The sequence below is a fragment of the Scleropages formosus genome, chromosome 24, assembly GCF_900964775.1.
Source record: "Scleropages formosus chromosome 24, fSclFor1.1, whole genome shotgun sequence".
In the NCBI taxonomy this organism is placed as follows: Eukaryota; Metazoa; Chordata; class Actinopteri; order Osteoglossiformes; family Osteoglossidae; genus Scleropages; species Scleropages formosus.
The window spans coordinates 418,103-433,392 of record NC_041829.1 but is presented as its reverse complement, the minus strand read 5'-3'; the positions used below and the strand labels follow the sequence as shown (position 1 = coordinate 433,392).

The 15,290-nt window shown below is 43.7% G+C and overlaps 1 protein-coding gene across 2 annotated transcripts in view; it reads right to left on the bottom strand.

The window, feature by feature from the left end:
• cpm (carboxypeptidase M) overlaps positions 1-14,357 on the bottom strand; it is a 29,260-nt gene extending 14,903 nt beyond the window's left edge. The window contains exons 1-4 of one of the 2 annotated variants that reach the window (XM_018755982.2): positions 14,110-14,357; positions 13,221-13,411; positions 9,079-9,176; positions 3,333-3,502 (exon numbers count right to left, since the gene is read on the bottom strand). In XM_018755982.2, the coding sequence (XP_018611498.1) occupies positions 3,333-3,502; positions 9,079-9,176; positions 13,221-13,386 (434 nt within the window). In that variant the 5' untranslated portion in view covers positions 13,387-13,411; positions 14,110-14,357. The remainder of the gene's footprint in view (positions 1-3,332; positions 3,503-9,078; positions 9,177-13,220; positions 13,412-14,109) is intronic. The other variant, XM_018755983.2, reaches the window with a different exon arrangement.
• Between the last annotated feature and the right edge of the window lie 933 nt (positions 14,358-15,290).

Sequence of the window (15,290 nt, the reverse complement as noted above, 5' to 3'; positions counted from 1 at the left end):
GGTCTGATCACCAACAACGATGAGACAGCCGACAGAGAGGAGGTGAGGCTCCTGGGAGAGTGGTGCCAGGACAACAACCTGTCTTTCGATGTCAGTAAAACTAATAAAACTAAAGAGCTGGTGATTGACTTCAGGAAACAGGATATGGCTCATGCACCCATCAGCATAGGAGGGGACATTGTAGAGAGGGTCAACAGCTTCAGATTCCTAGGGGTCACCCTTACTGCCAAACTCACATGGACTGAGCACATAGCATCAACCATCAAAAAGGCCCATCAACGCCTCTACTTCCTTAGGCATCTGAAGAAAACCTGGATGTCCACTACAGTCCTCACCACTTTCTACAGGTGTGCTGTGGAGTCCGTCCTCACAGGGTGTATTACATCCTGGGGTGGCAGCTGCTCCATACAGGACAAGAAAGCCCTGCAGAGGGTGGTCAAAACAGCTCAGCGGATCATCGGCGCACAGCTACTAGCAGTCCAGGACACCTACACCACATGCTGCCTCAGAAACATGATGCGCATCATGAAAGATCATAGTCACCCCGCACAGGCACTTTCTCTTCTCTGCCATCTGCAAAGCGACTCAGGTCTATTCGAACCCGCACTGCTAGGTACAGGAACAGCTTTTACCCCACTGCTGTAAGAGTATACAACACTAACCAACGTGCCACCTTCAGTAAATAGAGTTGGACTGCTCCTCCCAAGTACATTGGTAAATTACACTGCCACTTTAAGCATTCTCATTCTCTTGTTCTGAGTTCTCTGGCTGTCAACTGGTATTATTGTTATTAACTGTTACCATTATTTACTGCTATTGTAGTTGCACTACTCACTGTCATTGTTTTGTTTGTGCAGTATTTCTATTGTCTCTGTCTTTGTCCATAGTCTGTGGAGAAGCACACACACATCATCTGAACCACATGTCCCATACGGGGTCGCGGGGAGCCGGAGCCTAACCCGGCAATACAGGGCGCAAGGCTAGAGGGGGAGGGGACACACCCAGGACAGGACACCAGTCCGTCGCAAGGCACCCCAAGCAGGACTTGAACCCCAGGCCCACCAGAGAGCAGCACCCGTCCAAAAACCACACTGTTTTACACCGTTGAATTTTTCTTGCCCTTTTCTGCAACAGCTGTACCTTGATGGAGTTTTTCATAATGATGGTTTGAGTACGTATTCTGGGATTTAAAGCTTTTTTGAGAGGGTAGGTTCTGTGGACCTCCCCTGTCCACTGCCTTGGGAATAAACAGGAAGTCATTTAGTGGTGCTCTAAGTGCACACTTCACATCACTCGTTCCCTGTCATTAGGGACTGCTTGAGCCCTGTGTACCCACAATGCAGCAGACATTAGGTAATAAAGTAAAACAATTACAAACTTGTAGCTTTCCAAAAATTGTTTACTCAAGAATACATTAAATGTACTTAACTATCATTGCAAGTTAAGTACATTTAATGTATTCTCGAGAGACCCTTATGCCTTTGTATTTGCACAATGTATGTATGTATACATAAACAGATTTAATGCACCAAGTTCACTGCACATTCATGGTTTACAGGATTAAGCTGATATGATTCTGTGCAACAATGTATATTATTACTGTTAATGGGATAAATGAAGATCTTGCTGTGTATACCCAATGTAGAGCAGTAAAACTGCAAAGTAAAACTGTACTTTTTCACCAGTGTAGACAGTGAGAAGAGATCAGAGAAATGTTAGAAGTGCAAATCTGTTCTATCATGACAAAAGGATGTTAAATCCTTTTCTAACAACTAGCCTGCTGATTTGAAGACTCACAGCTGTCAAACATCTGGGTGCAGAGGCTGTATTTAAGAGCTGACAGTTACAGCAAATGCTTTTCACACTGCATATATTGTGATTGAGAAATAATCACACACACACACACACACACACACACACACACACACATTTTCAGAACCGCTCGTCCCATACAGGGTCACAGGGAACCAGAGCCTACCCAGTAACACAGGGCGTAAGGCCAGAGGGGGAGGGGACACACCCAGGACAGGACGCCAGTCCGTCGCAAGGCACCCCAAGCAGGACTCGAACCGCAGACCCACTGAAGAGCAGGACCCGGTCCAACCCACTGCACCACCGCACCCCAATATGAGAAAAAATCTATATGTGTATATCTTGATAAACTTTTGCACTTAAATACTTCAAAACCCAGTATGTGTTTAGTTTGTCACAGTACTTTCTCCTAGTAAAAGCAAGCAGAGGAGTGAAACAGTTATACAGGCCTATGGAGTATATGATTATGGACGTAGAAAGTAAGATGATTATGAATGACCACAGAACATAGAAAGTGACCCATCTTGTGGGAGCCAATACACTGTGGTTCAGTTAATTTTAGTGTTTGTTTGATCCAGCTGTCTTTCAGGAACAAATTATAGCATTTCCAGCAATTATACTGCTGTGCCTATTTAGGGAAAAGTTTGAAAGGAAAGGTTATCATTTTTCTAGATGTTTTTTGGTGACATTGTTGTCATTATCAGTTTTTTCTGGCAGAAATTAGCTGGTCTGCAGGAAGCCTCTAGGGGAATTAGCCTTGCTTTCACTATTTATTCAAGCATGCCCTGAAACCACACCCACACATTTTCTGAACCACTTGTCCCATACAGGGTCACAGGGAACCAGAGCCTACCCAGTAACACAGGGCATAAGGCCAGAGGACACACCCAGGACAGGACGCCAGTCCGTCGCAAGGCACCCCAAGCGGGACTCGAACCGCAGACCCACTGAAGAGTAGGACCGGGGTCCAACCCACTGCACCACTGCGCCACAGCACCACCACATCTCTGCCCTGAAACCATTTAATTATTATTAGAAAACAGAAATTTGCAGGAAGAAATAACATTTGTCTTTGGACTTTTTTTTTTTAAAATAAAAACTTTTTTTTTTTTTTTTTTTTTTTTTTTTGTGTGTGTGGAAGGGTGTAACATCATCTAATGTCACAGAGGTGTCAGGTGGCCAACATCATCCATCGAAAACGAAGTGCCGGCGATGATTCCAGACCATAATCAGAGTAAGAGCCTTGTCTGTCTGTCTGTCGGTCGGTGTTCAGTGACACTGGACTCAAAATAGTAGTCACGCTGTAAGTGTCACAGCTGGTAGTGCTACTGCTAGTGGTTGGAGTTACTACCTTTGGACCCAGAGGTCCAAGTATCACCTCCAGCTGTAGTACCCTTGAGTAAGGTACTTACCTTAAATTGCTCCAGTAAAATTACCCAGCTGTATACATGGGTAAATAATTGTGCGTACCTCAAAATTGTAAGTGACTTTGGGTAAACATTGAAGAGCAGCATGCTCACCTTCCCTGGGAGTACAGGCAGTTACGGGTGGACGCCTCAAAGCCGTCAGGGTTCATGGAAGGCAGGATGTGGATGCGTGTAGTGTTGAGGAGGCAAGTGACTACCGGGTCGCTTAGGTAGCCTTGGGTTAGGTGTTCAATGAGCTGAAGAAGCAGCACCCGGCCCACCACCTGCATTTGCATCCGTACACACACATACAAGGGAAATTATTTAAAACCATGAGAAGGCACCATTTTGTTCAACAGTCTTATAATCTATAAGTCAAGATGGGAGGTTATTTTTAAGGGTTCATTAAATTAAAATAAGATGTGAGATAAAATCAAGAAGACAACTTGATCCGTATGACATAAGTCACCCACAAGACGGAATTAGACCACTATCAATGGACCAGTTAGTTTCTTATGTGATGACTATTATCCCCACCTTTTTTCTTAGGAATAGCAGTTGTGTAGTTCAGAAAAAAAAAAACTTTTATTTATCTGCACTGCAGCACAAGGTGAACATCCTCAACAACTGAGATCCTAGAAGAGAAATGATGCAGCATTATGTGGGATTTCCTTTGCTGTAACCTCATGAAAAGATCGAGGGACACCAAGCACACTGTGCGTTGGTTTATGAGGTATGGCCTTGCAGGATATGTGTTGACTCGTAGTTCAACAGAGCACATGTTTTAACAAGAAGGAAAGCCTGGGGTACCCGTTAAGCTCATTTTACAAAAACACGAAGAGTGCCTGCTACTGAACAATTACATATGTCCACAGTAAGCAAAAACTCCCTGTCAATCACATACACAAACATGCGCTCCAGCTGTACAACAGAAATTTGCCCTCAGAAATTATCTGGCTAATATAAGGGGGAGACTGCTGTCAGAAAGTGGTGGTCTGAATATTTTAAGACATAATAAAGTGTCTGATAAGGAACCAGAAATAATGCCATGGACATGTCAAGTCAAATTGTGCAGGACAAATGCATGAGCCCTTCGTCTCACATTTCTCCTCAAACACGAAGGGCACAATCTCATGCCTCTCAGATAGCAGCTGCAGATAAGATGCAGGCAAACACCATCTATGATGAGAATCTTGAAGCCTATCAGTGTTACTTTGCAAAGGGAATGCAATAGCCTGCTAATGCACAGCTAGTATCTTCTGCACACTCAGATGTTTGCAAACACATTCCTAGCTCTAACAAGAGTTCGATTCCCTGGATGGACTGGGCAGCCAGAGAAAATATCACTCACATTTCTTTGTTTTATCTCACTGTTTTCTGAACCGCTTGTCCCATATGGGGTCACGGGGAACCGGAGCCTAACCCGGCACACAGGGCGGAAGGCCAGAGGGGGAGGGGACACACCCAGGACGGGACGCCAGTCCGTCGCAAGGCACCCCAAGTGGGACTCAAATCCCAGACCCACTGGAGAGCAGGACCGGGTCCAACCCACTGCGCCACCGCGCCCCCCCTTATCTCACTGTTTAAGACATAAATCCACACATCTGTGACACAAGTGCTTCAAGCTGCAAAATCGGGAAATTGGAAAACTGGAAAATTCACTCGCTGTTTGAAGGGGCATTTCAATTTCAGTGTAGTTATTACATGTCACAGTTACTTTATGGAAACAACATGAAGAAGTGACACTGGTACAGTTGGAAACTGTTAGCGGTACAGAAAAACTACATGGATGGAATATAACTGTCATGCGGAACCAAGGGAACCGGGACGGCTGGACCCAAGTGCAGAGTCGTTCGTCTGGATTCAAGGGATCCGGAAAGTTCTCGGTGTCGGGGACAGGCGAATGGTTGGTTGGTCAGCGGTCAGAGTCAGAACGAGGATCCATGAGCGTGGTCAGGGGACGAAGCAAAGGGTCGGTCGATCAGCGGTCGGCGTTGGAATGAAGATCCGTTGACGTGGTCGGGAAACAAAGCGAAGGGTCGAAAACCGGAGGACGAGAACTGAGAACAAGGGTTGCGTGTGAACTGGACGTCACAAAGGAGGGCAGTTGTCTCTGATGAGATTCCGCAAAGGTATGGGAGCTGAGGAGGGTCTTTTAAAGGGTAAGCAGTTAGTCAGGTGCTAGACTGGAGTCAGGTGCTGTCGATTGAGTTGTAGGTGTGAATGTGACAATAACCCCCATATAAAGAACATATGTGGAGTAACTGAAAGCACTGAAATTGTAAACAGAAATATTACGTCCGATTTTGTTGAAAAGCACAATCAGAAGACAGAACGATACCTGTTTTCAGGCCTCCTCCCAAACATTTACATTTACATTTATTTAGCAGACGCTTTTCTCCACTACATTTACATTTATTCATTTAGCAGACGCTTTTGTCCAAAGTGACGGACATCTCTGTAGTCTGATCAGTCCACACACCTTATTCACCAAGGTGACTAACAATGGGCGTATTGTTACAAACAGGGCAGTGAGGAGGACTTTGCACGCCAGGAGCCTATCTGTGGGTTACCCTCTTCCGCCGTCCTCTACCCTGCCTAGGGAGTGCCCTGGAGGCACAGGTAATGAGGGGGGATGCCGGGGTACATTTCAAGAGCTGCTCAGCCAGTCGCACCACAGATCAGTGTACTTGGGCCCCATGCAGAGGTGTAATAAGAGCACTCCTACTAAAAGCTTGCAGAAACACTAGAGTAAAAACAGCACTGGCACTTGTACCACACTACAGCAGAAAGCTCAGATTAGTAGCTGTTATGCACAATTAAACTGAAAACGATGTGTTTGATGGCTGTTGCAATATGTAGGCACTATTATGGGGTAATCCAGACTGTGGGTAGGCAAAGTACTTCTGTGCAGTTATGCGGTAAAGACAAATTCCTGCTTTCATCCTCCATTATTTAAGCTCTTTCCCTGGATTAAACAAAACTGTTCTGGAATGCTCAAACTGCACATTCTGATTTTCACGTGTGAACTTTGAATCCAGAACTGCAATAAACATGCCTTGATGTCCCAGCACCACCCTCCCCCACAAACCACAGTGAGTCATGTTGGTCTCAACACAACAAATGACAGATTGCTGGGGACCGTCTCACGTGAGATGGGCCACGTGGAACCACAGCATCAGCTTAGTGGACTGTCCGGCACTTGGAACGTCAGCATTCACAGGACTGTGCTTGTGCACCTAGCTGCTTCAGACTAGTTTCCCTCCAAGCGACGAGAATGCAGATATAAACGTTAGGTTCGAAAAGGAAGGTGTCAGATTTTCACACCTGTCACCTATCACTGCTTAACCATGAAATGTAGCAAAAGACTTGTATTAAGTTCCACTGTACTGTGTTTCTGTTGCACTTAGCATTACACAGGGAGGTAAGTGGCAAAGCAAGTGCTAAGAGAAGACTTAAACCTGAACTGCATAGGTAAAAAAGTAACGCTATAAATGGATTGCTTTGGATCAATGTTTCCTCTAATCAATGCTTTCTCGTTTGTTATTCTCTGTCAACTTGTTCAGCAAAGAGCTACTGTATATAAAAACATGTGGCAGCAGGTAGTGTAGTGGTTAGAGCTACCACCTTGCACTCCACGAACCCAGATGTGAATCACCTCCTGCTGTAGAAACCTTGAGCAAGGTACTTACCCTAAATTGCTCCAGTAAAAATAAGCCAGCAAATTCTGTGATTACAAGTTGTTGAATAATGGGTAGACCTTTATGCAGCTACTTGTGTAATGTGTACTAGTTCATATGGTGGGATGTGACAAGTTAACTGTACTTTGAATCAAATGTCTGTATCCAAATCTCGGTTGAATTTTTTTCTAAAATGTACGTCGCTTTGGAGAAAAGTGTCTGCTAAATGAATAAATGTACATGTAAATTTTAAGACAGAGGGGGCATGGTAAATTTTAAGAAGAGGGGGTTGTGGTGGCACGGCGGGTTCAGCCGGTGCCCACTGTGTGGCGGGTCTGGGGTTCGGGCCCTGCTTGGGGTGCCTTGCGACAGACTGGCATCCCGTCCTGGGTGTGTCCCCTCCCCCTTCAGCCTTACGCCTCACCGTGACCCCGCTCAGGACAAGCGGTTATTGACAATGGATGGATGGAGTAAAGAAGAGTCAGGATTTGACATGTTGGCAGGTATCATGTACCTTGCACTCCCCATCTCACTGAAACATCAACCCCCCTAACAACAGCTTTCACTGAACCCCTAAGTAAATGTAAAATAATAATTCTTTGGCTTGAGTTTGATTGTTTAACATCAGTGACAGGTCTCTGGAAAGACTAATGGTCAGTTAGGCCTTTACTATGCCCACTTCTTCAAAGTTCTGTTAAGTCTCTGAGATGTGGGTGTTTAAATGGAGGTCAACGAGACAACTTGGTTTCTCGATGGCTGGGTAGTACACCTCTAGCAGATGGGTCTGGGCAAGATCAGACATAGTTGAGTGTCAGCTTTCTTTAAATGATTGATGGGATTGAAGAGAATGGTCAGTGGTAATGATAGCAGGCTGACGCACTTCTACAGGCACCTAGGTTTCTACGAACAGGTAAGCAGATACCAGGTCATGCTTGCCTGAACATGCAGTCACTCTTCAGGATACCAGTGTTTCCTAGAATGGGCACACATGGTCATCGATCCCCTTGTTTTGACACCACTGCTCCAGTCTCCTCCTGACTAGCCTGCTTTTGTTTCTCGAAAGTACCAGCACCCTGGCCCCAGCACTTAGCTTATTCACACCTCAGCCAAGTAACTGAAAGCTACCAACTCCAAAGGTTTATAAAGAACTTTCTTGTAAATGTGAACTGCTTTCAGAGAAAGTGATGTGCTGCTATATTTGGTTCTTAATTTCTCTGTTTTGAGTCAGACTTCTGCACATTTAGCTGACCATGTTGATGCAGTTGTGATGTTCCAAGGAATGGTACCAAGCTGCTCTGCTCCATCTCAGTTCACCGCTTGCACCACCTCACTTCACTCACCCCCTTTTATATAAACACCCTTGGTTTTTTTATGTACCTAACATTGACTTACCAAACATATCTACTTGACTCTGTATCTTCGATGTATGTCTATATGTAGGTTTGTGTGTATGAATGTCATATACTGTATTAATCTGCAACCAAATAGAATTTCCCTCTGGCATTAATAGTTTCATTCATTCAGACTGTTTCTACATTCCATTTTAGGGGTGCATTTGTGGATTTTCCACAAGTTTCAGACTCGATGCCAATACTCTCCTAGGTCTCTCATGACCTCCAACTTTTTTGTCTGCCACCCCCCATTCTTCTTGACAACTGCTTCTGATAATAGTAGTCTTAGAGAAAAGTTCCTTGTTCAAAGGTGGTCTTCTTTCAACATCCCCCCCAAGCAAAGGAAAAAGAGGACACAGTAAAAGGGGTCCCCAGCAGAATTCTGTGCCAGGGGTCACACTTGACAGCATCTCCACTGTGGTCAGGGAGGCCAGGGACTGTAAACCTCTTTGTGCTCATCCTCCTTCCTTCTAGATGGCCAGAAACCAACATCTATTTAAGGCGTTCTCCACTATGGGTCTTCCAATTATAGCAATGTCTGAAGCAACCTAAGAAAATGGTTGGCTGCCTTTCCTTTGTTTGAACCTGTGCCCTTGGTTCCAGCGGTCTGAATTTGAGTGTTTTTTATGTTATATGGTGCAATCAAAAGAGAAACAGAATGTTCTGGAATGAAACTCAACATTTTGTTGCATTATAAAACACAAATTGTTTAACTTGTGATAGTGGCTTAAATGGTGACAATGGTGTTTCCTATGTGTCCAGAAAGACATGTTTTGCTAATTAGCTTACCTCATTGCCATGCATATTTCCAACATATTTGAACTCTGGAATTCCAATCTTGTGCTTTGTCGGATATTTACCAAGGATGAGCACCCAGAGATCTCTTCCTATTAAAAAGACACAAACATTTAAATGAAATGATAAAAGTCTATCAACACTGTGATATGATAAAGTCTTTATGATGAAAAACTTTATGAAGTTTTTATGCCTTTCTGTTATAATGTTTACAAAATTATAGTAATTTTTAAAATAATTAAGTGGACACCCAGCCTTACTACTCTATCCCACCATGCCTGCATGTTGTCTAAATAAGCCTACACACTGGATGAATGCTAACACATGTCCACGGGCCATGGCAAGCCTCAGCCTGTGTTTGCATTAAGCAATGAGTCACTGAAGTGCAACCAGTGGAAAACATCTTATCATTTGTTCATTGTTTTGAGGAATGATCTCTGGTCCCACTGCTATCAGCATACAGTATGGCCCCAGGTATTCACACTGTTACACAAAACTACAGCTTCTCAAAGTCAACAACAGTCTTGTATCTGCATCTGCCATCCCATAAAGCTTCTGTGAAAGTTGTGAGTTTCTTCAGTATAAATGATGTATAAAGTAAGCCATTTCTTTCTAATACTAAGAGCACAGGGGAAATCAGTGATTGCTGTTAAGAGACAGGCCATATGGGTCTTCACCTACCATCCCTTAATTAGTTGACTCATAATAGAGACAGTATGGGGAACAGATTGCCGTCAGTAAGGTGGATGGCCAGCCGAACAGGTGGTACCCTAGATTAACATGAATTAACACTGTGCACTTCTTTCACCACAAGAGGGATCCCCCCCAACAGAGATTACGAAAAGGTTGTTCTGCATGCTGCAGTACTTAACCAGGCTGCAGTCTGCTCAAGATTCTCAGGCAAGTCTTTTGAAGGACCTTCAGTCCACTCGGCTCAATTGCAAAGGAGCAAACCGCATCGGCTCTGTGTGACAGTGGGTTTAAACCCCAAGCACTGTATTCTCATACAGGGCTGATGAATGATCATGAGTTCCATGCCTTCCTGGACATAAAAAAGCCATCGAGCACTACTGTGTTTACTGCATTAAATCAACCACTCTTTTTCTAATTTCCCTGCGTGCAAAATCTCAGGGCTTTTTAATCACACATTCATCTGGGCAAGGGTTTAAAATAGCTAATTTACTACAGCTTATCTGGGCCACTGCTGGGACGCCTGAGGCTGTATATCTGCCTGTCTCTGTCACAATGGAAATTGAGCTGCAATTTATTGTGCTGCCCATGGAGACTCCTCCCTTTTTCCATCCAGTAGTTGAAACATTATGTGGATGATCACATTAGCATCTGAATCTTCTCCAATTGAATTTTGAGGGGGAGATCGGGTAACCGACGGGCACCATCTCAATGCAGGCTTTGTATCCCAGCCCGGGTGAGCTGTACAGTAACTTAAACCAGAACAAGTCTCCACAAAACTCCTGAAAAGCAACAAGGAAAGACAGGATGAGAGTGGATTGGTGTCTTAGTGATGATTATGGAGGAGCAACATTCTCCTCTGTCTATTCTCCTCCTGAGAGATGTTTCACATTCCTGACCAACTGTCTGTCTTACGTCAGAATAAATCCAGTTGACCCTGTTTTTCCATAAATGTATGCCATTCACTGGCTAGTCCACTGGCATACTGCATTGTGGCAGTTTAGGTTGACAGCAATGTGCAGCACACAGGCTGATTTCACTTTCAAATCAGAGATGAAAAGAGCGCTATGGCCTTTCAGACTATCCAAGCAACGACTCTTTGGGACAATGCTCCTTGAATAAACATGGATCTCATGGTACGTGAATGTTATGAAAGGTCACCTAAAAACTCATCACAGCCCTGCAAGCTTCCTCTTCCATCTGAGCACCTGAGGTCCTTTCAAGCACATCAATCCACATGGTGATACATATGATGGCAACAGAACTGAAATATTATTTTGCTGTGCGATCGATCATTTTTCCCAGAGTAGCGACTGAAATACACATAATGAATTCTCAAATAAATATGTAGATTATTTAAACTACCATTGATACATTTACACTTCTCTGATTTACAGCTCAATGGTTTTGTTTAATTATGGCTGGGTCTACAACTGAAGAGCCGATTTAAGAATCTAGCAAAGTAAAAATCTGTATAGTCTCATGGTGTCCCATGGACATCTTTGTACTATAGTGCAGAGACACTCAGCCTTTTTTGTTGACTGAAGCCAAAGATCTCTATCAGCTGTTGTGACTAAATGTTACAAAAATGGTTTTTTTTTCCATAACAACTAGTGTCCGTTTTCTGATCTGTCTACAGATGCTTCTGACTCTTCTCGAGTAAGGGATTGATAGTGGTCAGATATGCTACCCTGTAGCTGGAAATAGAACATTCCGGATTAAAGATGTGATCTTGAGGAAGATTTCCTTTACACATACTAAGCAAGAATCATTGTTAATTCTTATGGAGTTCTGACACCACTAAGAGATATTGTCACATTGCTAAAATTGTAACTGGGAAATATGGTCTGCAAAGCAAATCAACATGCCAGATGAGGTTCTGCTGGTGTCTGCTGTCCCTTAATATAAGTGAGCAAAACCACAACCACTGTGCTGCTTATTAACAACCTGAGGTACTGAGTGAAGAATATTTATCTAGGAGGTTATGCATTTCGGGGTGCGGTGGCGCAGTGGGTTGGGCCACAGTCCTGCTCTCTGGTGGGTATGGGGTTTGAATCCTGCTTGGGGTGCCTTGCGGTGGACTGGTGTCCTGTCCTGGGTGTGTCCCCTTCCCCCTCTGGCCTTACGCCCTGTGTTGCCAGGTAGGCTCCGGTTCCCTGTGTGTGTGTGTGTGTGTGTGTGTGTGTGTGTGTGTGTGTGTGTGTGTGTGTGTGTGTGTGTGTGAGAGGTTATGCATTTCCACAGCATGACCTTGCATTGTAGAGGTCCTAGAAGGTCTCCCAAATTCATGGTATTAACTAAGCACTGTCTGTCCTGCATCATTAATGGCAGCAAGACAAAAACAGTCCTTACTATACAACAAAATTATAAGTAGCCCTGACTAAATTGGAAAAAAAATTGTGTCCTAGAGACTTAAAATTATAACTTGTCCGGTTGCAGCTTGGCTTTAGAGTTTATAAAAGCTTACTGAGAGTCCTGAAGGCATCCTGTACCTCCAGCTATATCCTCAACAGGTTCTTTTCAGAAGTTTGGAATGACCTGACTACTTGGGTACTTAAGAGTAATTTATCATTTTCACTGTGCAGGAAATAGGTGGGGTGCTGTGGTCCCTGGTGAAAATTTTAATGGTTTGGGTCTTACGTAGCCCTGAACTGCCAGCAAACGAGCACCTGTACAAGCCCCACAAGAGCCACACTCATAAGAGCCAGGCGTGCCCGTCCCAGCCAGTCTGCAGCTCACATCCCTGAGAGCCTTCCCCTAAATGCCACTCGTTGTGTTCTTCCCAAACAGAGAATCAATGTCTTCACACACAGAAACATAATAACGACTGGCCATGTGTCTCTTCCAGCATTAACACGGAGGCTCTCCGTCTTGTCTTTTTTATTCAAAGGAAAAGGAACAACCATGATTTAAGCTGACATTGTGTACAAACAGAAAGGGCAAACCAAACACCTACTGTAAATATTCTGTAAGTGTAATGTTACGGGGGGGAATACATCACATCCTTAATGTAGCAGTGGTGGCAGACAAGACCTTTAAAATCACACACACACACACACACACACACACACACACTTTCTGAACCGCTTGTCCCATACAGGGTCACGGGGAACCGGAGCCTACCCAGCAACACAGGGCATGGGACCGGAGGGGGAGGGGACACACACCCAGGACGGGACACCAGTCCACCACAAGGCACCCCAAGCAGGACTCGAACCCCAGACCCACCAGAGAGCAGGACTGTGGTCCAACCCACTGTGCCACTGCACCACCCTTTCCACCTCATAAACAAATTTTGCTATGTCTAATTTATTTTTTTAACAAAACATTCTATACTTGAAGAATTTGGAGGGTATCTTTTTAAAGAAAAAATGTGTCTTATCAGGTAATCTGAAACTCCAGTCATATGGGTGAAATATGTCAAGAGTTCACTGTATTATTCTTACCTTCCACTGATTTTCCAATACTGTACAGATGTGTAATCGAGGAATAATTTCTGTTGACTGCTTTCAGATAGTCTTCCAGTTCAACTGTGTTGTAATAGCGGAATTCCAAGCTGGAGCCCCATGAAACCAGGCTCCCAAGGCAGAAGAAGAGTGTCAGGGAAGACATGGCGTGTGACCGAGGCAATCTCGCCCTACAAGAATGAGATGTGTTAAGCCTTGAATGAATGTACACAATTTCCACAAAAAAAAAATTGTTAAGTTATGAGTAATAAAATTGTATAATTCTTTAACAAATCTTAGTTCCTACATCTTTTTTCGACTAAAGGAGATGATGGCACATCTTTTAATATGCCAGTTTATGATGACAGTAATACCACAGCAAGAAAACATAGATGTTTCTTCATTTTATGGCCTGCATCTCCTGAAGGTGTTTCTATATTTCCTCTGACATCCACTTTGATATATTTGTAATTATCCATTTTCACTGTAGAAATTAACAATGTTTTTAGTTTTATGGCACTTTATGTGAGAAGCAGTCAATGTAGTGTTTTAAAGTGTCCTGAAACAAGTGGTAATTTTAGACAGACTCAAAAGTTCTGAACCGAAACAAGTGGTGAGAACCTGAAATTTCACAAGCTGTTATACATTCACCCTAAATCAGATTAATAATTTATTATACTTATTCAAACGGCAAAACTGGAACACATCGTCACCTTGTGCAGCGGCACAAATGTCATGAAATAAAAATTAAAGTTCAGTCACACACAGGTTATTCAAATATTTCCACACTGGCTTTAGTACTTATTTTTCATAAAGCTCCTTCAGTTCCGTGTGAGAGAAAGTGAATCCAGCGCATTTTCTACTATTGAAACATATTAAGCTATGATACCTCGTACCGCGTATTACCACGGGCTGGACTCCGCTGCTCGTCCTAGTGGCTCGAAGGGCTCCGGAGCAGCGCGGTGCTCCTCGTGCTCATCCTGTCCCCCGAGCGAGCGGTCAGCGAACGGTCAGTGAGCGGTTACGGTAAGAGTCTGCTTTTCCTGCTTCTCCGCCAAGCACGCGGCACTGCCCGGCGCCCCGCTCCACCTCCCTGCTGGGTACATGCCTGGAGTAAATCAAAGCAAAGGTACGAACTCGTCCGCCGGGTTTCAAGAGCAGCGAGGCGGAGCTAAAGGGCCCAGAGGAGTGGAGCGTGGCGGGACCTGAGATCCGTATGAGCCCGTAGGCAGGTTTTATTCATAACGATCTATTATTTATTATTATTATTATTATTATTATTATTATTATTATTGTTGTTGTTGTTGTTGTTGAGTGTCATTTAGTTAACTTCACCAGGAATTTTTACCGTAGCAGCAGGGCATTCATATTCATAATTCATGGTACGTACCTTGATTTAGGGTACAGTACACCGAGCGGGAGCGACGACCGAAGCGTTGTTCGCAAAACAAAAGCCCGAATCAAATAACTGCTTTTTAAGAGGAAAAAAACAACAACATAGAATGAATAAAAACACCGGTACGTATAGCATTGCACAACTACTATCAAAGGAAAGAAAACGTGTTACAACACAAACAAATACGCATGATGAAACAGTCAACAAAAATAATATAAGGTACACATATCGCCATCATTTTTTTACATTCTGAAACACCTTGTAATTAGGTCTTTACATCTAATTTTAGGTGCTCAGGGGAAGGGTTGGACTCATCCCTGACCATTTACTTTGTGTAGCTTATGTAATAACTTGCCCATATAATAACTGTCAGTTGTAAGAGATATTTTTTATTTTCAATTGGATTTAAAGGGGAATTTATCATGATATTCATTTATCTAATCACTAGTTAAGATCCTTCACCTCGCAGCTGGTCCATCTGTCCTTTGGAGAACCTCTATCAAACTGGACAATTTGTTCATTTTCTCTACCTCTTAAGCTAAGAGGCTTGGAGTGATGATTGATTCAAGTCTCTCTTTCTCTCAACACATCAAAGCCACAACCCGGACCTGCAGATACATCCTGCATAACATCCGCCCCTATGTCTCAATAAACTCTGCGTAACTCCTGGTCCA